Source organism: Ictalurus punctatus, chromosome 12, assembly GCF_001660625.3.
Source record: "Ictalurus punctatus breed USDA103 chromosome 12, Coco_2.0, whole genome shotgun sequence".
In the NCBI taxonomy this organism is placed as follows: domain Eukaryota; kingdom Metazoa; phylum Chordata; class Actinopteri; order Siluriformes; family Ictaluridae; genus Ictalurus; species Ictalurus punctatus.
Genome location: NC_030427.2, coordinates 16,708,711 through 16,724,969, shown reverse-complemented (window position 1 = coordinate 16,724,969; position 16,259 = coordinate 16,708,711). Strand labels below are relative to the sequence as shown.

Below are 16,259 nucleotides of genomic sequence, written 5' to 3'. Positions count from 1 at the left end.
CAGAGTGGCCCCGGTTACTACAGGGTGGTCAGTATCGAGTATGAGGCGATTCTGCTGATATCGGTATCGAAAATGGATTAAAAATGGGATTGATGAGTCACTTTTTGGCACTCACAATCCATCTTTATTATGTATTACCCAGTTCCCATAGCAATCTCGTCTCCTGCTCAACTTGTAACGGGTTTTAAATAGACAGTAAATTTCAGCTTCTGAGTCCAGCACATTTATCATCAAAGTTTAATTTAATCTGCGCTGCTTAGCCAAGATGATTTTATACTCTATAACTTTCATACCCCCCCTCCCTCGGTGTGTGGTTTCGCTATAGTGCGCTGGAAGCCATGTTTCCGTTAAAAGACAGATGTTTTCGTTTAAGCAAGCGCTCCTTTCCCTTTACATGTGTTCCACACTCGCTATAATTACAAACTTAGTGCAGCCAACAGCCAGTGATGGAGATCGTGGAAAGTATTTGGAAAATCCATCAAAAGGCAGACACGCCCCGAGTGTGTGTGTATAGAAGTGACGAAATGTGGCGCTGGTCCGACCCAGACCACATCCAACCTTCATTCTGGCTTTACAGTGGCATCGCAGACCAGTCTGGTAAAACCAGAGCTTTGGTTAAATCAGGGCTGTGTCACTACGACGGAGATCATCACTGTGACCTAGCAAAGTCTGCTAGCTAATTAGCAGGTAGCATAAGCTATAGGAGTGTGCCTCACTTTCTCTTGAAGCTAAAAATAAATTTAAAAAAAAAAAAAATCGCAGCTTGTCATGTTACCGAGAAACCTCAAAGCGTAAACACCTCGGCCCCGAAGATGTCAAGTTACAGCTTTACCTCTGACACTGGAGAATCCTTCCATAAAATGTTCTATAAACATCTCCTCACTTCAGGAAAAGTTCACCACGTCAATCTATTCTTCATAATCTGTTTATCATCAGTGAAGCGCCTGCTGTACACGTCCCTGTGAACGAGCCGTTACTATAGAAACCATGATGTATTGGATTAGAACGAGTGTATTCCTCCTCCTCTTCTTCTTATTACTATTATTATTATTATTATTATTATTATTACTATTATTACTATTACTATTACTATTATTATTATTATTATTATTAAGCCTGCACTATTGTCAGAGCTGCTGTTAGAGAATTAACAACGCCTTCTGATCAGAACCAATCAGTATGTAACCTATTGAAGTTAATGTTGTTTTTTCCCCCGTTCATGTAAACTCTGTACGATATAAAAGAACAGAGTGCGATGATAATCACAGCAGGCTTGATGCTTGTCGCTGTGCCAGCAGGCGTAGTAACACACACACACACACACACACACACACACACACACAGAGACAGAGAGGAAATTCCCCCCAGAGTGTCTCACACACACACACAGCTGCACAAAGGCGCCATTGTACCCCACAACGAGGGTCAGACACTCCAAAAGCCACCATTTTATGCGCACTACACTTCCCACTGTAGGGTCTGATTGAAACACAACAGCTGAAGGAGATGTGGAACATTCCAGAAGACAAGTTAGAGGAGTCCTCCTGCTTTCTTTCCACTCACCGGACACATTTTTACCTGAGAGTTTATCCGAGACAGAGACATTTCTTCTACGGAGATAAAACGACCATGGGTGCGAGTTTAAATACACAACAGGACGCTAAACAGTTGCCCCCCCACATGGGAAACAAACAATCCAGCTTTAATAATTAATACAGTGATATCAAATACGCTGTTCTGGATCAGGGCGTGTCTCAGACAGATGGTGCAGGCACACACACACACACACTGAACTTTTACACACAAATGAAAGTGTTTAAGACATTCAGTAACTACTACACTATACAGATAAGTGTGGAAGAAAGAAAGTATAAAGCGAGACCAACAATATGACAGATTAAAGTGAAAGTTCGGCTAAAACTGAAAAGCACACGGTTTCTCTTCTCTCCAGAACGCAGTAGATAAAAGCTGAGCATGTGTGTGTGTGGAGTTCGTGTCTTTATTCACATATCTAACACGAGCACATCACAGTGTCTCTTTCAAACAAAGATTTTCGACCCTCACCAATTTAAAAAATAATAATAAAAAACATCAGGAAGAAGCACATATGGACACGCAAGCGGGTTTCTTTCTTTTTAAAATAAATAAATAAATAAATAAATCAGCTCAATAAATAAATAAATAAATAAATAAATAAATAAATATATAAATAAATAAATAAATAAATACAAACACACCACCTGATTCAGTGCTGTTAAACATCAGGAACAGATGTGCTAATGCTTATTTAATGCTGGATAAAAGCTACAGTTAGTCCCTCCAGGATTCTGCAATCACAGAAATAAATGCAAAAAGGAAACTGCAATATTCTGAGGAGCTTGCGATTTTTTAAAGTTACCGCAGATTTGGGCCGAGAAGCGTGGTGTGACGTCACGATGTGCATTCAGCCAAAGCCCTCTTCGACTCCTGTGTGTCGAACATGAGTACAGCTAAGAGTTCTCACTGACCAACAAACATCGCTGTGAAAACTGAGCAAAACTATTTCATGCCAATTCAAGTAGCTTACAGCAAAAAAGGGCAAAAAACTCTGCAAGCTGCACCGCAAAATTAAACGAAAAAATCCGCAGCAAAATCAAGCGCTTTTCATTGCGACAATCACAAAGAAACGCCACGAAATCCTGTACGGACTGTTCAGCGTGCTATTGTGTAGTTCAAATGAGTCTCGTCAAGCCGAAAAACTGAAACGGATCGAGGTCATTGAGCGATCAAGCGTGCCACTGCTTCATTAAAAAGTTACTCAGTAAAATTAGGGCCGATGTTAACGAGTAGTGTGAACGCTCGACTACGTGAGAAACTCATGGAGGAGTGTATGGAGAAAGATAAAACTAAAATGATACATTTTATAATCGCTCTTGCAAACATCTTCATTCGACAGCTGAGACTTTAAGCGAAGGCTATTGTGAGGACATAAATGTAGCTAATGATCTGTAAAAATCAGAACGTCTCAGTGCAGAGCTGTGTTTATGACTCATAACACACACGTAACCAATATTATTAAAGATAAAATTCTAATAAATTATATTATACATAAAAATTTTAAACCCCATCCAATCAGTGCTGCGGCAGAATTTTTTTTTGCTTTCATTCCTCAAATATGCAGAAACCCAAGGCCCACCACAGAGAAAACCCAGGACACACACACAGACACACACACACACACACACCTCTCTCTGCCTTTTCCCTGCATTCCAGATGTGGCTGTGTGAAATTAATTTATCTCCAGGGGCTGAAAAAAAATATATATAATAGCTACCTTTGGAAATACTTTCCATTTCTCCTGCTGCTTACGTCACGTACAATAAAAACTCGCCGAACCGCCAATATAACTAAATAAGGCTAGAATGCAGAGCGGAGCTGTGCACGTAAGAATTTCAAGCTTCTTGAAACACTTAAACGGAAAACAAACCTTTCGTTATAAAAAAAGTGGATAATGACTGCAGTGGAATTTCTTCAGGAAAAAGACCAAAAACCCCATGAACCTGGCAAGAGTGTTTAATCGGTCATGAAGTTAAAAATAAAACCAGTCCCTTCGTGTACAACGTAGCTCATAATTCTATTCCTCCACAAAAAGACAAAACACGAATACAGCAAGTTATTATAGTGGCATTTCTACCGCGAACACACTGGACTATAGATTGTTTAATTTAGAATTTGTTTTATTGCACAATTGCAGACTTACAGATTGAATTTTAACGATCAATTTAAAAAAAATTGGTTCTAGAATCTAAAAACGCGTTCATACTTCGAAGAGTTATTTTAATAAGTTGTTTTACCCGATACAGTTATTTACAGTTGGAAAGTTACATTCATGTACACGATGTTTGTCTAAACAAAAGTATCCCGTTGCTTCTTCATACATAGTAATAAAATGTTTATACCCAAAACCTAAAAATCATTATCAATTACTACTTCTTTCTAGCTACAAATTTGGTGTTTTTACCCAAAGTGTTTTAGCTAAAAGAAACTGTACCCAAAACTCCAATAAGAAGAAGATTTACTATTCCTAGGTACAAAATTGTTGCTTTCACTAAGCTGTTGTGTTTCTTAGCTAGACATTTTGCTGTTTATACAGAAATTCTTTGTCTTGCCTACAACTCATAATTCCTACCAAGGACATATTCCTAGCTACAAAACCTTCCATTTTCTTTCAGAGACGTATAAATTAATTACTTTTCTTACTTAAAACATACAATTCTTACTAGGCGCTTATTTCTTCTAGCTACAAATGTTTTTAGCAAAAACATCTTGGTTAAAAACTTATTTGCATTCTTACCCATTAGTCACCATTTCTAGCTACAAAACTTGTTAACACACATTTTAGCTTTTTTAAAACAAAAAAACAAAAAACAAAACAAAAACCCACACACTTCTGTTTACTTGAAGATATTGCTTAATATCTTTGAGTAAATAGAAGTGTGGGTTTTTTTTTGTTGTTTAAAAAAAAGAAAAAAAAAAAAAAAAAGAACTTCTCACATAAAACCTATAATTCTTACTAAATGCATATTACTTCTAGCAACAGAATTGCTGTTTAACAAAAACTGCGTTTCTTAGCTAAAATCGTTTTCTGGAAATTTAGTGGCTCATGTAAAACTTACAATTCCAGCTCTTACCATTTCTGTCTACAAATCTGTTATTTTTAAAGGCAGACATCGTGCTCTTTAGCTGCACTTATATTTACTTATTAGTTCCACATGCAAAACTGTCATTTTTAGCTTAAAATTTTTTTTTTTTTTTAAAGTTTAACAATTTTTTTTTTTTTTTTAATTAAATAGAAGTTATATGTCTTACCTAAAATGTACAATTCTAACCAAATACTTATTATTCCTAGCTACAGAGTTGTTGATTTTATCCAAAACATTGTTTCTTTGTGGGGAAAAACTGTTCTTATTACTAGCTAAAAAAAACTGGTTTCAGTTAAAACAATGTGTTTAAGCTTTAAAAAAAAATAAAAAAAATAAATAAATAAATAAATAAATAAATAAAATAAAATAAAAATAAATAAATAAAATAAAGTAGTTATCCTTACCTTGCAGCATGCACCTGTATGCCGATTCCGAGATAGCATAGATGTGCGGTGGCATTTCGTGTCTCTTTTTTCCGCGGTACATCTCGATGATGTTTTCTGAGTAAATGGGCAGGTTTTTGTACGGGTTTATCACCACACAGAAGAGTCCAGAATATGTCTGGAAAAGGATGAGAGAAAAAACAAAACAAAACAAAATAAAACAAAAAACACCACAAACATTATACAATGAACTGCTTTATTTATTCCATGACACCAGGGAACTGTTTATGATTATGTTCCTAAATAGTGGTATACTCGCATGCTAAATAATCAATCAATCAATCAAATAAATAAATAAAAATAGGCAAGCCTTCATAGTAGTGTTAGGACTCGGGATTTTCCAGTTAGCACAGAGTCTGGCTTTATGATAAAACCCACTGCACTGTAGGAAATGGTATGCTCTATGTGGTACATACAATTTTGGCACTATGGAGTACAGTAGAATGTAGTTTGGGACGGAGCCCACAGCAAGACTGTAACACACTCAACATATACTTTCAAACCTTTATTTTCCCTTTTTTAAATCAGTAAACACCACCAGTTGGGCAAAGTCTAAGTACAGGATGTTCCTGCCCACACACAAAAATCTGACCTTGTTCTAAACACTATTTGTGCAACATGTAACTGCAGCCCAAGCGAAGGAAAGAGAGCATAAACTTGAGCTGGATGTGTTGAGCGTCTGCATCCTTGTTCTGGGTTTATACCATGTGCCATCTTATGTTATTAGCTAACTAGCCTTTTGATAACTAGCCACCAGATCAGCTAGTTGTCCGACATGTTTCTGTCATTCAGTTTGTCTGATACTAAAATGTTCAGCTTTACATAAGCAGATCTGCACTCCTGAGTCACTGCACCAAGTTTAACTCAACTCTGCAGCTAGGATTTGTTCAGCACAGGTGTGCGACACACACAGCTTTATGAGCAAACAGGGATTTACATCTCCCTCCTTTCCTGTCCTCTTTCACTAGTCTGTATCATTCGGTGGCAGACTGTTAAACTTCTGCTAAAATGATCACAATTGACTTTTGGCCACTTCATGCACAATAAAAAAAAAAAAGATATACATGTTTTAAACCACACCGACATTGCAGCAGCAACAAGCTCACATACCACAATTCGATCCTCGTCTCCTGGTATTCCAGCCGGTCTGTTGGTAAAAACTCAATTCCAATTGATCTTTCCAATACAAAAGCATCAATTTTCTCTCTTTTACAGACCTCGTTATTAATCTTTTGGTAAAAGTTGTGTAAATGATTTCAAGGCTAAACCAAACCCCGACAAAATTAAATAAGTACATAAATAAAGTTTGTGGCACATTTAAAACATTTGCTAATATTTTCTTCGTACTCATGTGCGCATGTTGCTAAATTAAATGAACAGACATGTCCATGGTGCCACGCCTACAAAACTCCATAAAAGGAAGAGTGCCTCCTAAGCATAATATACACTAAAGCTTCCAGTAATGCAGCTCAGCCACTACAGCGCATCAGCCATCATACACACACTAACCAAACTCCCCCCCCATCTAAAAAAAAAAAAAGTGCCATTACTCTTGCCCTGACTGAACGGCTAGTATTTAAGGTCATTAACAAGAAGCGACAGAGTTTAAAAAAAAAAATGTTCACTGTAATAAGTAAGTGGCTTAAATGTGACTGAGTAATCTGTGTATAAAAATCGGAGGTACACGTCGAAGACCAATCGTACGATTCGATTTAAACAATCAGTTGAGATTCACGTTATATGGAAATTTACACAAACTCAGGAGTGAAATGTAGGATATGAACATTTTTCCCCTCCCGCATTTCCATCAGCAGAGCATTTCTGGTGTAAATACTCCAGCAACAGATTTATGAATAAATAAAGTAAATCCAGAGTGACAAGTACTCACTGTCACTGTTATATAACAGAATCTACAGATAAGAGGGAGAAGCTAATCATGGAAATGACTTGGTAAAGAGCTTTAAACTTGATCCCCCCCCCCCCCCCACACACACACACACTCTCTCTCACACACACACACACACACACACACACACACACAGCAGAATCTCTCACTAGACGAAACTGTTTTTATTCCTGATAGCCGTTTGGGCATTGAAGTCCTTGCTGTCCTACGATATTCTACATTATCATGACACATCGCAAAACGTACAATAACTTATCAGGGAAATATTTTTATCCTGTTCAGACGCCAGCATGACTTTTTTTTTTTTTAAGTCTTTATTTTAGATAAAGAACATCAGTGACCTTCTCTCTCTCTCTCTCTCTCTGTCAGACGACAATCCCATAGTTCTGTTCATCACACACCAGGCACTTTGTCACTATAAATGTAGCAAACTACAATAAAATCTGCACACACGTGTGTGTAATAAACCCCAGTCCACTAACATTCCATGATGACCTCATCACTCCTGGCCTCCTGTTTTCACAGTGTGAGGTGGAAAAACCACAAACGGTCCTGCACTCATCCTGTATTGGGCTTAAACTATTTCCCTCCATCTTTCCCTCAGTTTCTTATGCACTTTTCACCCTGTTTGATGATCAATAATGAAGTCATAAACACTAATACACAACACTGCATCATCAGAGATGAATACATGCCCCCCTCCCCCTGCGTGTGTGTGACACCTACGTAGATGAGTCCGGAGTAGTAGCGGTCCTTCAGGTTGTGGAGAACCGACGCCTCATTGAGGCAGGTGAGCTCGGCCATGTCCTCCACCTTACTGAACTTGGGTGGGTTCATCTTCTGGATGTCGTCTTTGTTCACCAGAGCTTTCTTGCCGTTCTCGGCGAGCTCCACCAGGACCTCCTCACCTCGCTCCTCCCGAATGCTGGCCGCCTCGAACCCATGCCTCTCGGACGGAACCCACACCAGCTTCTTGGCGGTCCAGTCGGCTTGCGTGGCCGGATTATAGACTACGGCCCGGTCCACAAAGAGGTACCGCTCCGGGTCCTCCTGCCCGCTCCGCTGAGCCATCTCCGGCATTGGGGACTAGAAACGTAGGCCACCTAGAGAGAGAACCGAGGAGAACCGAACACGAGTCAACACTTCACTCTCTCAACCATCACCACACTGACTACAGCCAAACTGATCACTTTTACATACTTTATTTCCATTTCCAAATTATTCTTTTTACTTATACATTTTGAGCTACTACATTTTTAGATACTTTACAGTTTTCTACTATATTTTAGTCCAATTTTTATTCATTGTTTTAATTACATTGAGCAATCCATTTTTACTATTTAAGAAAATCTTCAAAAAAACTGTACAACTTCACTACATTTTGAGCTATTCATTTTTTTTTATATATATATATTTTTTTTAAATAATGGGGCCCTCACTGAGCACTGGGATGATGAGAAGATAAAACCTTTTAATTCTACACACTGGATGAAAGGGTATTTTAAAAAAGATAATTAAAAGAATGCAGAACTTTTCCCCCTTTACTGTATTGATTCAGAATCACGTTTAATACAACATTGTTACTACAGTGACGATACGAATAAGATTATATTAGCACGTGCCTAATCACAAAGAAACCGTGGATGATGTTTGATTTTAGCGTCTGACGTCACACTGAACACACTGATGTGCGACTCCGAACACCGGCTCTGCATCAGTGCAAGCTGCTTTTATAACATTCACATTTCTACACATTAAACCATGAGCGCTTCAGTTTTCCGCAGAAGTCACCTCAGACACCGACAGAGGCCTGAATTCCTGCCCTAAAAACACCACAGAACAGGGTCACGGCTGCAGCCTACAGCGCACACACACACACACACCCCAGCCGTGGGTTTACTGCACATCTACTCTAAATCCTTCACCTGGCTCATAAAGAAGGCAATATTAACAGTACAGTACATTGGATGAGGTATAGAAGTGAGCGTTCTGTCACCTGTGCCCTATGTAGGGCACCTATATAGGGAAGTTAGGAGTCATTAGGGATTTAGCCCTCTCCTTCAGTAATTCAGGCCAGCTTAAAAAAAATGTTTAAATGATATTCAAGACTAAATACGCAACCCCACACAACAGAAGACAGTTTTTTTAAATAGACAACCGAAATCTGTTTATTTATTTACTTATTTTTAAATTCCTTTTTAACTTGAGTGAATGCGGCATTTCTGGACGACACCATTAACCACCATGCCTGCTGCACTGTGATTGGCCAACATTCTCCCGCCTGCTATGCCACGATTGGCTGAAGAATTCATCCTCGCTCGCATTCCACTGACTTGTTCAATCAGCGGCGCCGCTCGCGAACAAGACCAACTGTCAATCCAACGAGTCTGAGGCGGGATTTCACGTTAGAATACGGGTGGAGGGAGTGGGGAAAAAAAACAACGCCTAGCCTAGCTTTAATCAACGACCGTTAACTGCATGCATGGCCTTGGCCCAAAAGGATGGAGGCTGAATTAAGTTACAAGTCTAACTGTATAGATAGATCATGCATAGGGATAAATATATATAGCACTAAATAGGTGGAAGATTGAAGGCGTACAGCAGATGATGAAATGTTTAATAAAAAAAAAATTAAATAAATAAAAAAAAATTAAAAAAAAAAAGTGTTAGCGTGTCCAGTTCGCCTCAGCCTCCCCTGTATCATCACCCCCAAAAAGTACTGACACTAATAATCCGTCTAGCCGCTTCTCCACTGTGCAAACAATACGCAATTAAAAAAAAATAATCCCTGACTTACAAAGGGCAGCTGGCGATGAGAGCTCCGTATATGAAGAGATGACTATGTCCGTGTCCAGCGCGTCCAGTTTTAAGGCTGCAGTTTCTTCTTAAAGTCGGTCAGTGTTTTCGCCTTGTTTCGCCCCTCAGAGTCCACACTGATGCTGCTGCCGCCTCAACCGAACCCAGCACCGCCCCTTTTATACCAACCCCGCCCACTCCAACCAAACCCAGCGTTATCCGTTACTCTCAGGCTCCAGCCCCCCGCCCCTCCCTCCCTCCCACCAGAACCGCTTCATTACCTATCCTAACATTCCTCGCGCTTCATTCTTCACGCTTCTTTGGCGCCACTTGTGATCTCGCCCACTCTCTCCTGATTGGCTCGTATTAGCGCTTGACCGCTGGCCATTGGTTAGTCACGGGACGCTGCGGGTTCGGTTGAGAAAACACTGAAATTTACCTTGGATTTAATAAAATCTTCGATTTCAAAATACATCACTTTTTGTTATTTATATAACCGATTCTATTTCAAATAAATTTAGAACAAATAATAACTTCATATAATACATTTAACATTGTGCAAAGAGATATGTCTCCCTCTTGTGGTTATAAAAATCGTAACACTTCAATTTGACAAACGAAATAAATGTAATTAAGTTCTCAATAAGAATAAATACAATTTCTGTGATAAATATTGTAATTTCTTGATGTATAAAGTCAACTATTAAACAATTTTTTAAATTAATTAATTAATTAAATTTAATTAATTTTTTTATTTAAGTAACATGCATGTTTTGCTAACATTAGTTACCTACTGGCTACTTCATAGTTAGCTAGATAATGTTTGCTAACAGATCTAACACATTTCTTCAACAGATCATAGTAAAAATGTTTATTTGGCTAAAATTATACCAAGAATTGGATTTGATCTTGCTAAAGTAGTATTATATTTCGGTGAATAATTTTCCTTTTACCACAAAGAATGCTTCAAACCTTTTCCCTGTTAGTCCTCCTCATCATTAGCTGTTAATTTGGAATAAAGGGTTAAAACTGATAGCAAAACACAATGTTAGCTTGAATTTCTGAGGTAAATGTATATTTGTAAAGCTCATGCTAACTCTAGCTAACATTAGAGAAAAATGATGTTTATTTAAGTCCTTTATATTTATGATGATTATGTTATACACACCTGTAACCTGCACTATGTGCATTTTTACAGCAAGGAGAAATGTTAATAAGGTATTAAAATAGATCTGAAAATAGATTACTAACTAGTAAGCTAATGTTAGCGACACAATTCAGAAGCAATATTTTGCAATTACAGCAGTGTGAATGGTACATTAGCACAACATATCTATCATAAATATATAAACTCAGCAAAAAAGAAGCATCCCTTTTTCAGGAGACTGTATTTTAAAGATAATCTTGTAAAATCCAATATGTTTTACATATCTTTATTGGAAAGGCTTTAAACAATGTTTTTCATGCTTGTTCAGTGAACCATAAACAATAATTACACATGCAATAAAGAGACAGTTTACAGGCGGTAGATAATTAAGGTCACAGTTACAATAACGTAGGACACTAAAGAGACCTTTCTGCTGACTCTGAAAAACACCAGAAGAAAGATGTCTAGGGTTCCTGCTCACCTGTGTGAACATGCCATAGACCTGCTGCAGGGAGACATGAGGACTGCAGATGTGGCCAGAGCAATAAACTGCAATGTCTGTAATGTAAGACACCTAAGACAGTGGTAAAGGGAGATAGGATAGATCGTCCTTGCAGTGGAAAGTTACATGTAAGCATGTGTCCCCCCAGACATGATGGAGAACTTGTAAATGTCTTGGTGGAAGATTGGAGTAACATCTCACAGCAAGAACTGACAAATCTGGTGCAGTCCATGAGGATAAGATGCACTGTAGTACTTAAAGCAGCTGGAGGCCACCAGATACTGACTGGTACTTTTAATATTGACCCCCCTTTGTTCAGGGACTCATTATTCCATTTCTGTTCGTCAAATGTCTGTGAAACTTGTTCAGTTTATGTCTCAGTTGTTGAATCTTTTTATGTTAATACAAATATTTACACATGTTAAGAAATTAGCTGGAAATAAAAGCAGTTGAATATGAGGACGTTTCTTTTCTTGCTGAGTTTATATCATAAACCTGAGAAGACAGCATTACGCAAAACTATTTACAATGATATATATTTTATAATTTCTCAGTTTGAAAAAAAACATAAACTAATGTTTTCTTTAAAAAGATTCAAATTCTAATTAATTTTTAATCATGTACAAAGTTTCTTAAAGGAAAAAATCTCTAGAATAATGTGTGTGTGTGTGTGTGTGTGTGTGTGTGTGTGTGTGTGTGTGAGGTGTATTTGAGCGGGTTGTCCAACAGGTGACGCTGTTCTCTTTGTTTAAACTCCTCATCCATACTGTAGGTTTGTTTCTGAATGTGTTTTGTTCTTTTTTGAGTGCCACAAATCCTCAGCTATGAATCTCAGCAGTTTATAATATTTTTAAATCTTCATGTTAACTTTAATTATAAATGTATTGCTATGGCAACAGCGGCTCTGTATACATGGCAGTGACCTTTAACCCCAAACCCTTCTCCAAATAGTAACAGATGAACAGAAGATTGGGGTTCAAAATGGCCATCACTGTGCAGGCTTGCGGCGTACTGGTGGATTAATAAATCAATAAAATTAAATTAAAATTAATGAATAGGAAATAATCCAAACAAGACATCTATTTAAAATGTATATTTTTATAGATCATAAATGAAAAAGTTTACATTATTTAGAATTCATAATTCACAATATGCGTATACGTACATTTTTTTTTTTACATAAAGCATCATTTTAAGGGTTAAACTTTAAGCAGACCATCAGGCGATGTACAAAAATAAAAGCCAAATCAATTATCTTACAAATATTCGCAATTTAACAATTACAGCGTTTACAGTTAAACTAGTGTGCTAGAAAATCGAATCAAATCTGTCACGATTTGAAAATAATAATAAGTTCAAGTTAAAATCCACTGCACTAGTGTAACACCTGTTTTTAAATAATTTGTTCATTTAAAAAAAAAAAAACTTATTTTCTTCTTTAATAATTCCTCTTCATACTTTATATGTATTATTTAATAGTATATTTCATATTTTTATTTATATCAGTGCTGTTTAATGTTTAATGTGCACTCATCCACTGTCACTTGGCCATCTTAACGGCATGACTGTGGACTACAGGAAATTACCCAGAAGGTGTTGCTGTTTTGATGGGACGCAGTTCCCTTTGTTCAAAAATGTGTAACCAGGAGCGATAAAGTTCTTCAGATTTCCAATGATATTTGAGTGTGTTTTATTGCTCTGATACTTTACACTGCTAGCTAATTATTGTGCTAGCTAGCTGGTTAGCAAAGTCATTATTTAGCACACTAGATAGTTTGCGAACAAGGTAGTTAGCATGTGTTCTATTTAGCTAGTCAACGCTTCAGCAAATTAGCTGATTGTCACACTGTGTTAGTGTTGGAATGATAAAAAACGGTGGTAATTAAATCGCTAATAATTATACATAAAAAAAAAAACTCAAGCTAACGGTCTTGAGGAGCCTGTCTGAGCTACACTCTTGATCTCTAACACCTTATTGTATTTCATATCTTATTTTATATAGTAAATCTACCAAGCTAACTAGCTGTTTAGCTACTTATGTGCAGCTACTCTGCAGACAACTGCTTGGTGTGATGCTAGTCATGTGGTTGTATTTAATATTTTATAGCGCTCCTAGCTAGCTAGTTATGTTTAGCTAGCACTCTCTAATGACGTTCCAGTTACACAGTCATGTGATTTGATGTGCCTGTCAGAAAGAAAACGGCCACTGTTTATATATTAGCATAAGGTCATTTTAGCTACGGGTTTGTAAACATGTTGTCATCCATATTATTGAACATACAACTGGAAAACTGTGAGGTTGAGTTAATCTTTCAGTAACTGACATTTGTTAAATTTTTATGAACACTCTATTGGACTATGGATGGAGTGTGTTAGCATGTTCCTAAATAGCACTAGTTAGCAGTTGGCTAAATGTTTTACTCCAGCCTGCTCTTTCCTCCTGATTTGTCAGAAAATGATTTCTGAGAAGGGAAGAGGAAGTTATTCTGAAATATGTGGTTTTTAAATACACTGAAGCGAAACGATTCACTGTGTGTGTTTAGCAGCATGGAACTCGGTGACCTTCATGTCATACGTGATATGAACAGAATGCCACAAAATTCAAAGGACACAATTAGTTAGCAGTTAGCTCAGTGTCCACCAAAGTGCATTTCTTCTTCCTTCCTTGTTTTTCTGTCAGGAAATGATGCCCGAGAAGGTGTTTATTGAAAGAGGAAGTCCTCGATTCATAAACTTGCTCAGTCCGGAGTCGGTGTCCTCTTCTGTCGTGAATTTTGACCTCATGGACTTTTGAATGTAATATCCAGGATCCTTACACGGCTCTATTTCGATACTGTAAATGATATAAAAAAAATTTTTTAAAACACCAGTCTCCAAAAATATTTATCAGCAATATTTTTTACATGTTGTCTGACTCATGTTGTATTTTTTATTTAGAAGATACATAACTGTTATTTTATTTAATCATTATTATGCTTAGTCATTATTTCATAAAATATTAAATTAAAATCATGATGGAGGTCCAGGTGAAAGAGAAAGATCTGTGAAGACACAGCGAGTGACCTCTGACCTTTGAACTTCATGGAAGGTTCTGCGCGAGTCTTTATCCAGACACAGCGTGAATCCTGTCCTCTCAGTCGTCTTTAGCTTCAGGCTGCACGTTCGGATTTTGGGCTCCTGAGAAAAACGAATATTACATGTTAAAAATTATACTCCTTTTTCTTCCAAAACACGAACATCACCAAGGGGTAGAAAAAACACTTTTAACTTATAAAATAACTAAAAAGAAAATAAGTTAGCAAGATCAAAAATAATAATAATAATGATAATAATAATAATAATAATAATAATACCACTACTACTACTACTGCTGCTAATACTACCACTACTACTGCTACTGTTACTACTACTACTACAACTACTACTACTACTATTGGTGCTATTACTGCATCACTGGTGTAAAGAGTGAAATCTCACCGAGACACATTTGGGCTTCACGTCACACACCATGTCCACCATGAGACAGTTCGCATCTGAGAGAGATAGACAGAAATCAGGACACTTAAACACAATAATTGTTTACACTATTAATTTGTGGCCAGTACGGTGTGTTCTGATTGGCAGAGAGCAGTACAGTGTGTTCTGATTGGCATAGAGCAGTACGGGGTGTTCTGATTGGCAGAGAGCAGTACGGAGTGTTCTGATTGGCAGAGAGCAGTACGGAGTGTTCTGATTGGCCGAGAGCAGTACGGAGTGTTCTGATTGGCCGGAAGCAGTGCGGTGTGTTCTGATTGGCCGAGAGCAGTACAGAGTGTTCTGATAGGCCGAGAGCAGTACAGAGTGTTCTGATTGGCCGAGAGCAGTGCGGTGTGTTCTGATTGGCCGAGAGCAGTGTGCTGTGCTCTGATTGGCTGAGAGCAGTACGGTGTGTCCTGATTGGCTGATAACAGTACGTTGTGTTCTGATTGGCTGACAGCGGTATGGTGTGTTCTGATTGGTAGAGAGCAGTGCTGTGTGTTCTGATTGGCTGACAGCAGTACGGTGTGTTCTGATTGTCCGACAGCGGTGTGGTGTGTTCTTATTGGCCGAGAGCAGTGCAGTGTGTTCTGAGTGGCTGAGAGCAGTACGGTGTGTTCTGATTGGCAGAGAGCAGTACGGTGTGCTCTGATTGGCCGAGAGCAGTACGGTGTGTTTTGATTGGCTGAAGTGTACCTTGGTTTCTGGGGGTTACAGCTGAAATCTGAATTCTCGTCGTCCGTAATTCAACGCCTCTCTCTGCTTCTCTGTTACTCAGTGACACCTGAGAAAGTGAAATTATGAGGCATAACGATTTTAAGGTACAAAGGAAGCAGAAATTACTTTAATGTGCACAAAAACTTTGTCATACTGTAGAAAACAAATTTAAATAATCAGATGTCAATCCCAAAAGCCTCCCTATTATAAATACAGCGTACTATATACAGTATACTGTACGCTGTAGTGCATATACTGTATAAATAGAGTGCTGTATTGTTTGAGTGAGAGGGTGGGGCTTAGACGTAGATGTGATCTGATCTCATTACCTTCCTGTAGTTGAGCGAGACGAGCGCACCGCACACTTCTGCACTTTTACATTGCTTCTTCTGTCTGATAGTCATGTCTGTAGCAGGAAGAGAGACAGTCATGTCGAACAGGTTTCATGATGACATATCTGTGACATTACACAGTGAAGTGCAAATTGAGACTTTTTTACACACACACACACACACACACACAAACACACACACACACACACACACACACA

At 38.0% G+C, this 16,259-nt stretch overlaps 2 protein-coding genes across 8 annotated transcripts in view; both read right to left on the bottom strand.

Moving 5' to 3' along the window:
• LOC108272528 (myosin-10) overlaps window positions 1-9,992 on the bottom strand; it is a 44,091-nt gene extending 34,099 nt beyond the window's left edge. For 3 of the 4 annotated variants that reach the window (XM_053684273.1, XM_017480976.3, XM_017480977.3), the window contains exons 1-3: window positions 9,829-9,991; window positions 7,758-8,134; window positions 5,087-5,243 (exon numbers count right to left, since the gene is read on the bottom strand). In XM_053684273.1, the coding sequence (XP_053540248.1) occupies window positions 5,087-5,243; window positions 7,758-8,111 (511 nt within the window). In that variant the 5' untranslated portion in view covers window positions 8,112-8,134; window positions 9,829-9,991. Of the gene's footprint in view, window positions 1-5,086; window positions 5,244-7,757; window positions 8,135-9,828 lie in introns of all 4 variants that reach the window. The other variant, XR_008397307.1, reaches the window with a different exon arrangement.
• Window positions 9,993-12,554: 2,562 nt separating this feature from the next.
• The window catches only part of LOC108272454 (phosphoinositide 3-kinase regulatory subunit 6), a 20,058-nt gene continuing 16,353 nt past the window's right edge, over window positions 12,555-16,259 (bottom strand). For all 4 annotated transcript variants that reach the window (XM_053684276.1, XM_053684275.1, XM_053684274.1 and 1 more), the window contains exons 16-20: window positions 16,039-16,115; window positions 15,689-15,776; window positions 14,954-15,009; window positions 14,547-14,653; window positions 12,555-14,309 (exon numbers count right to left, since the gene is read on the bottom strand). In XM_053684276.1, the coding sequence (XP_053540251.1) occupies window positions 14,153-14,309; window positions 14,547-14,653; window positions 14,954-15,009; window positions 15,689-15,776; window positions 16,039-16,115 (485 nt within the window). In that variant the 3' untranslated portion in view covers window positions 12,555-14,152. The remainder of the gene's footprint in view (window positions 14,310-14,546; window positions 14,654-14,953; window positions 15,010-15,688; window positions 15,777-16,038; window positions 16,116-16,259) is intronic.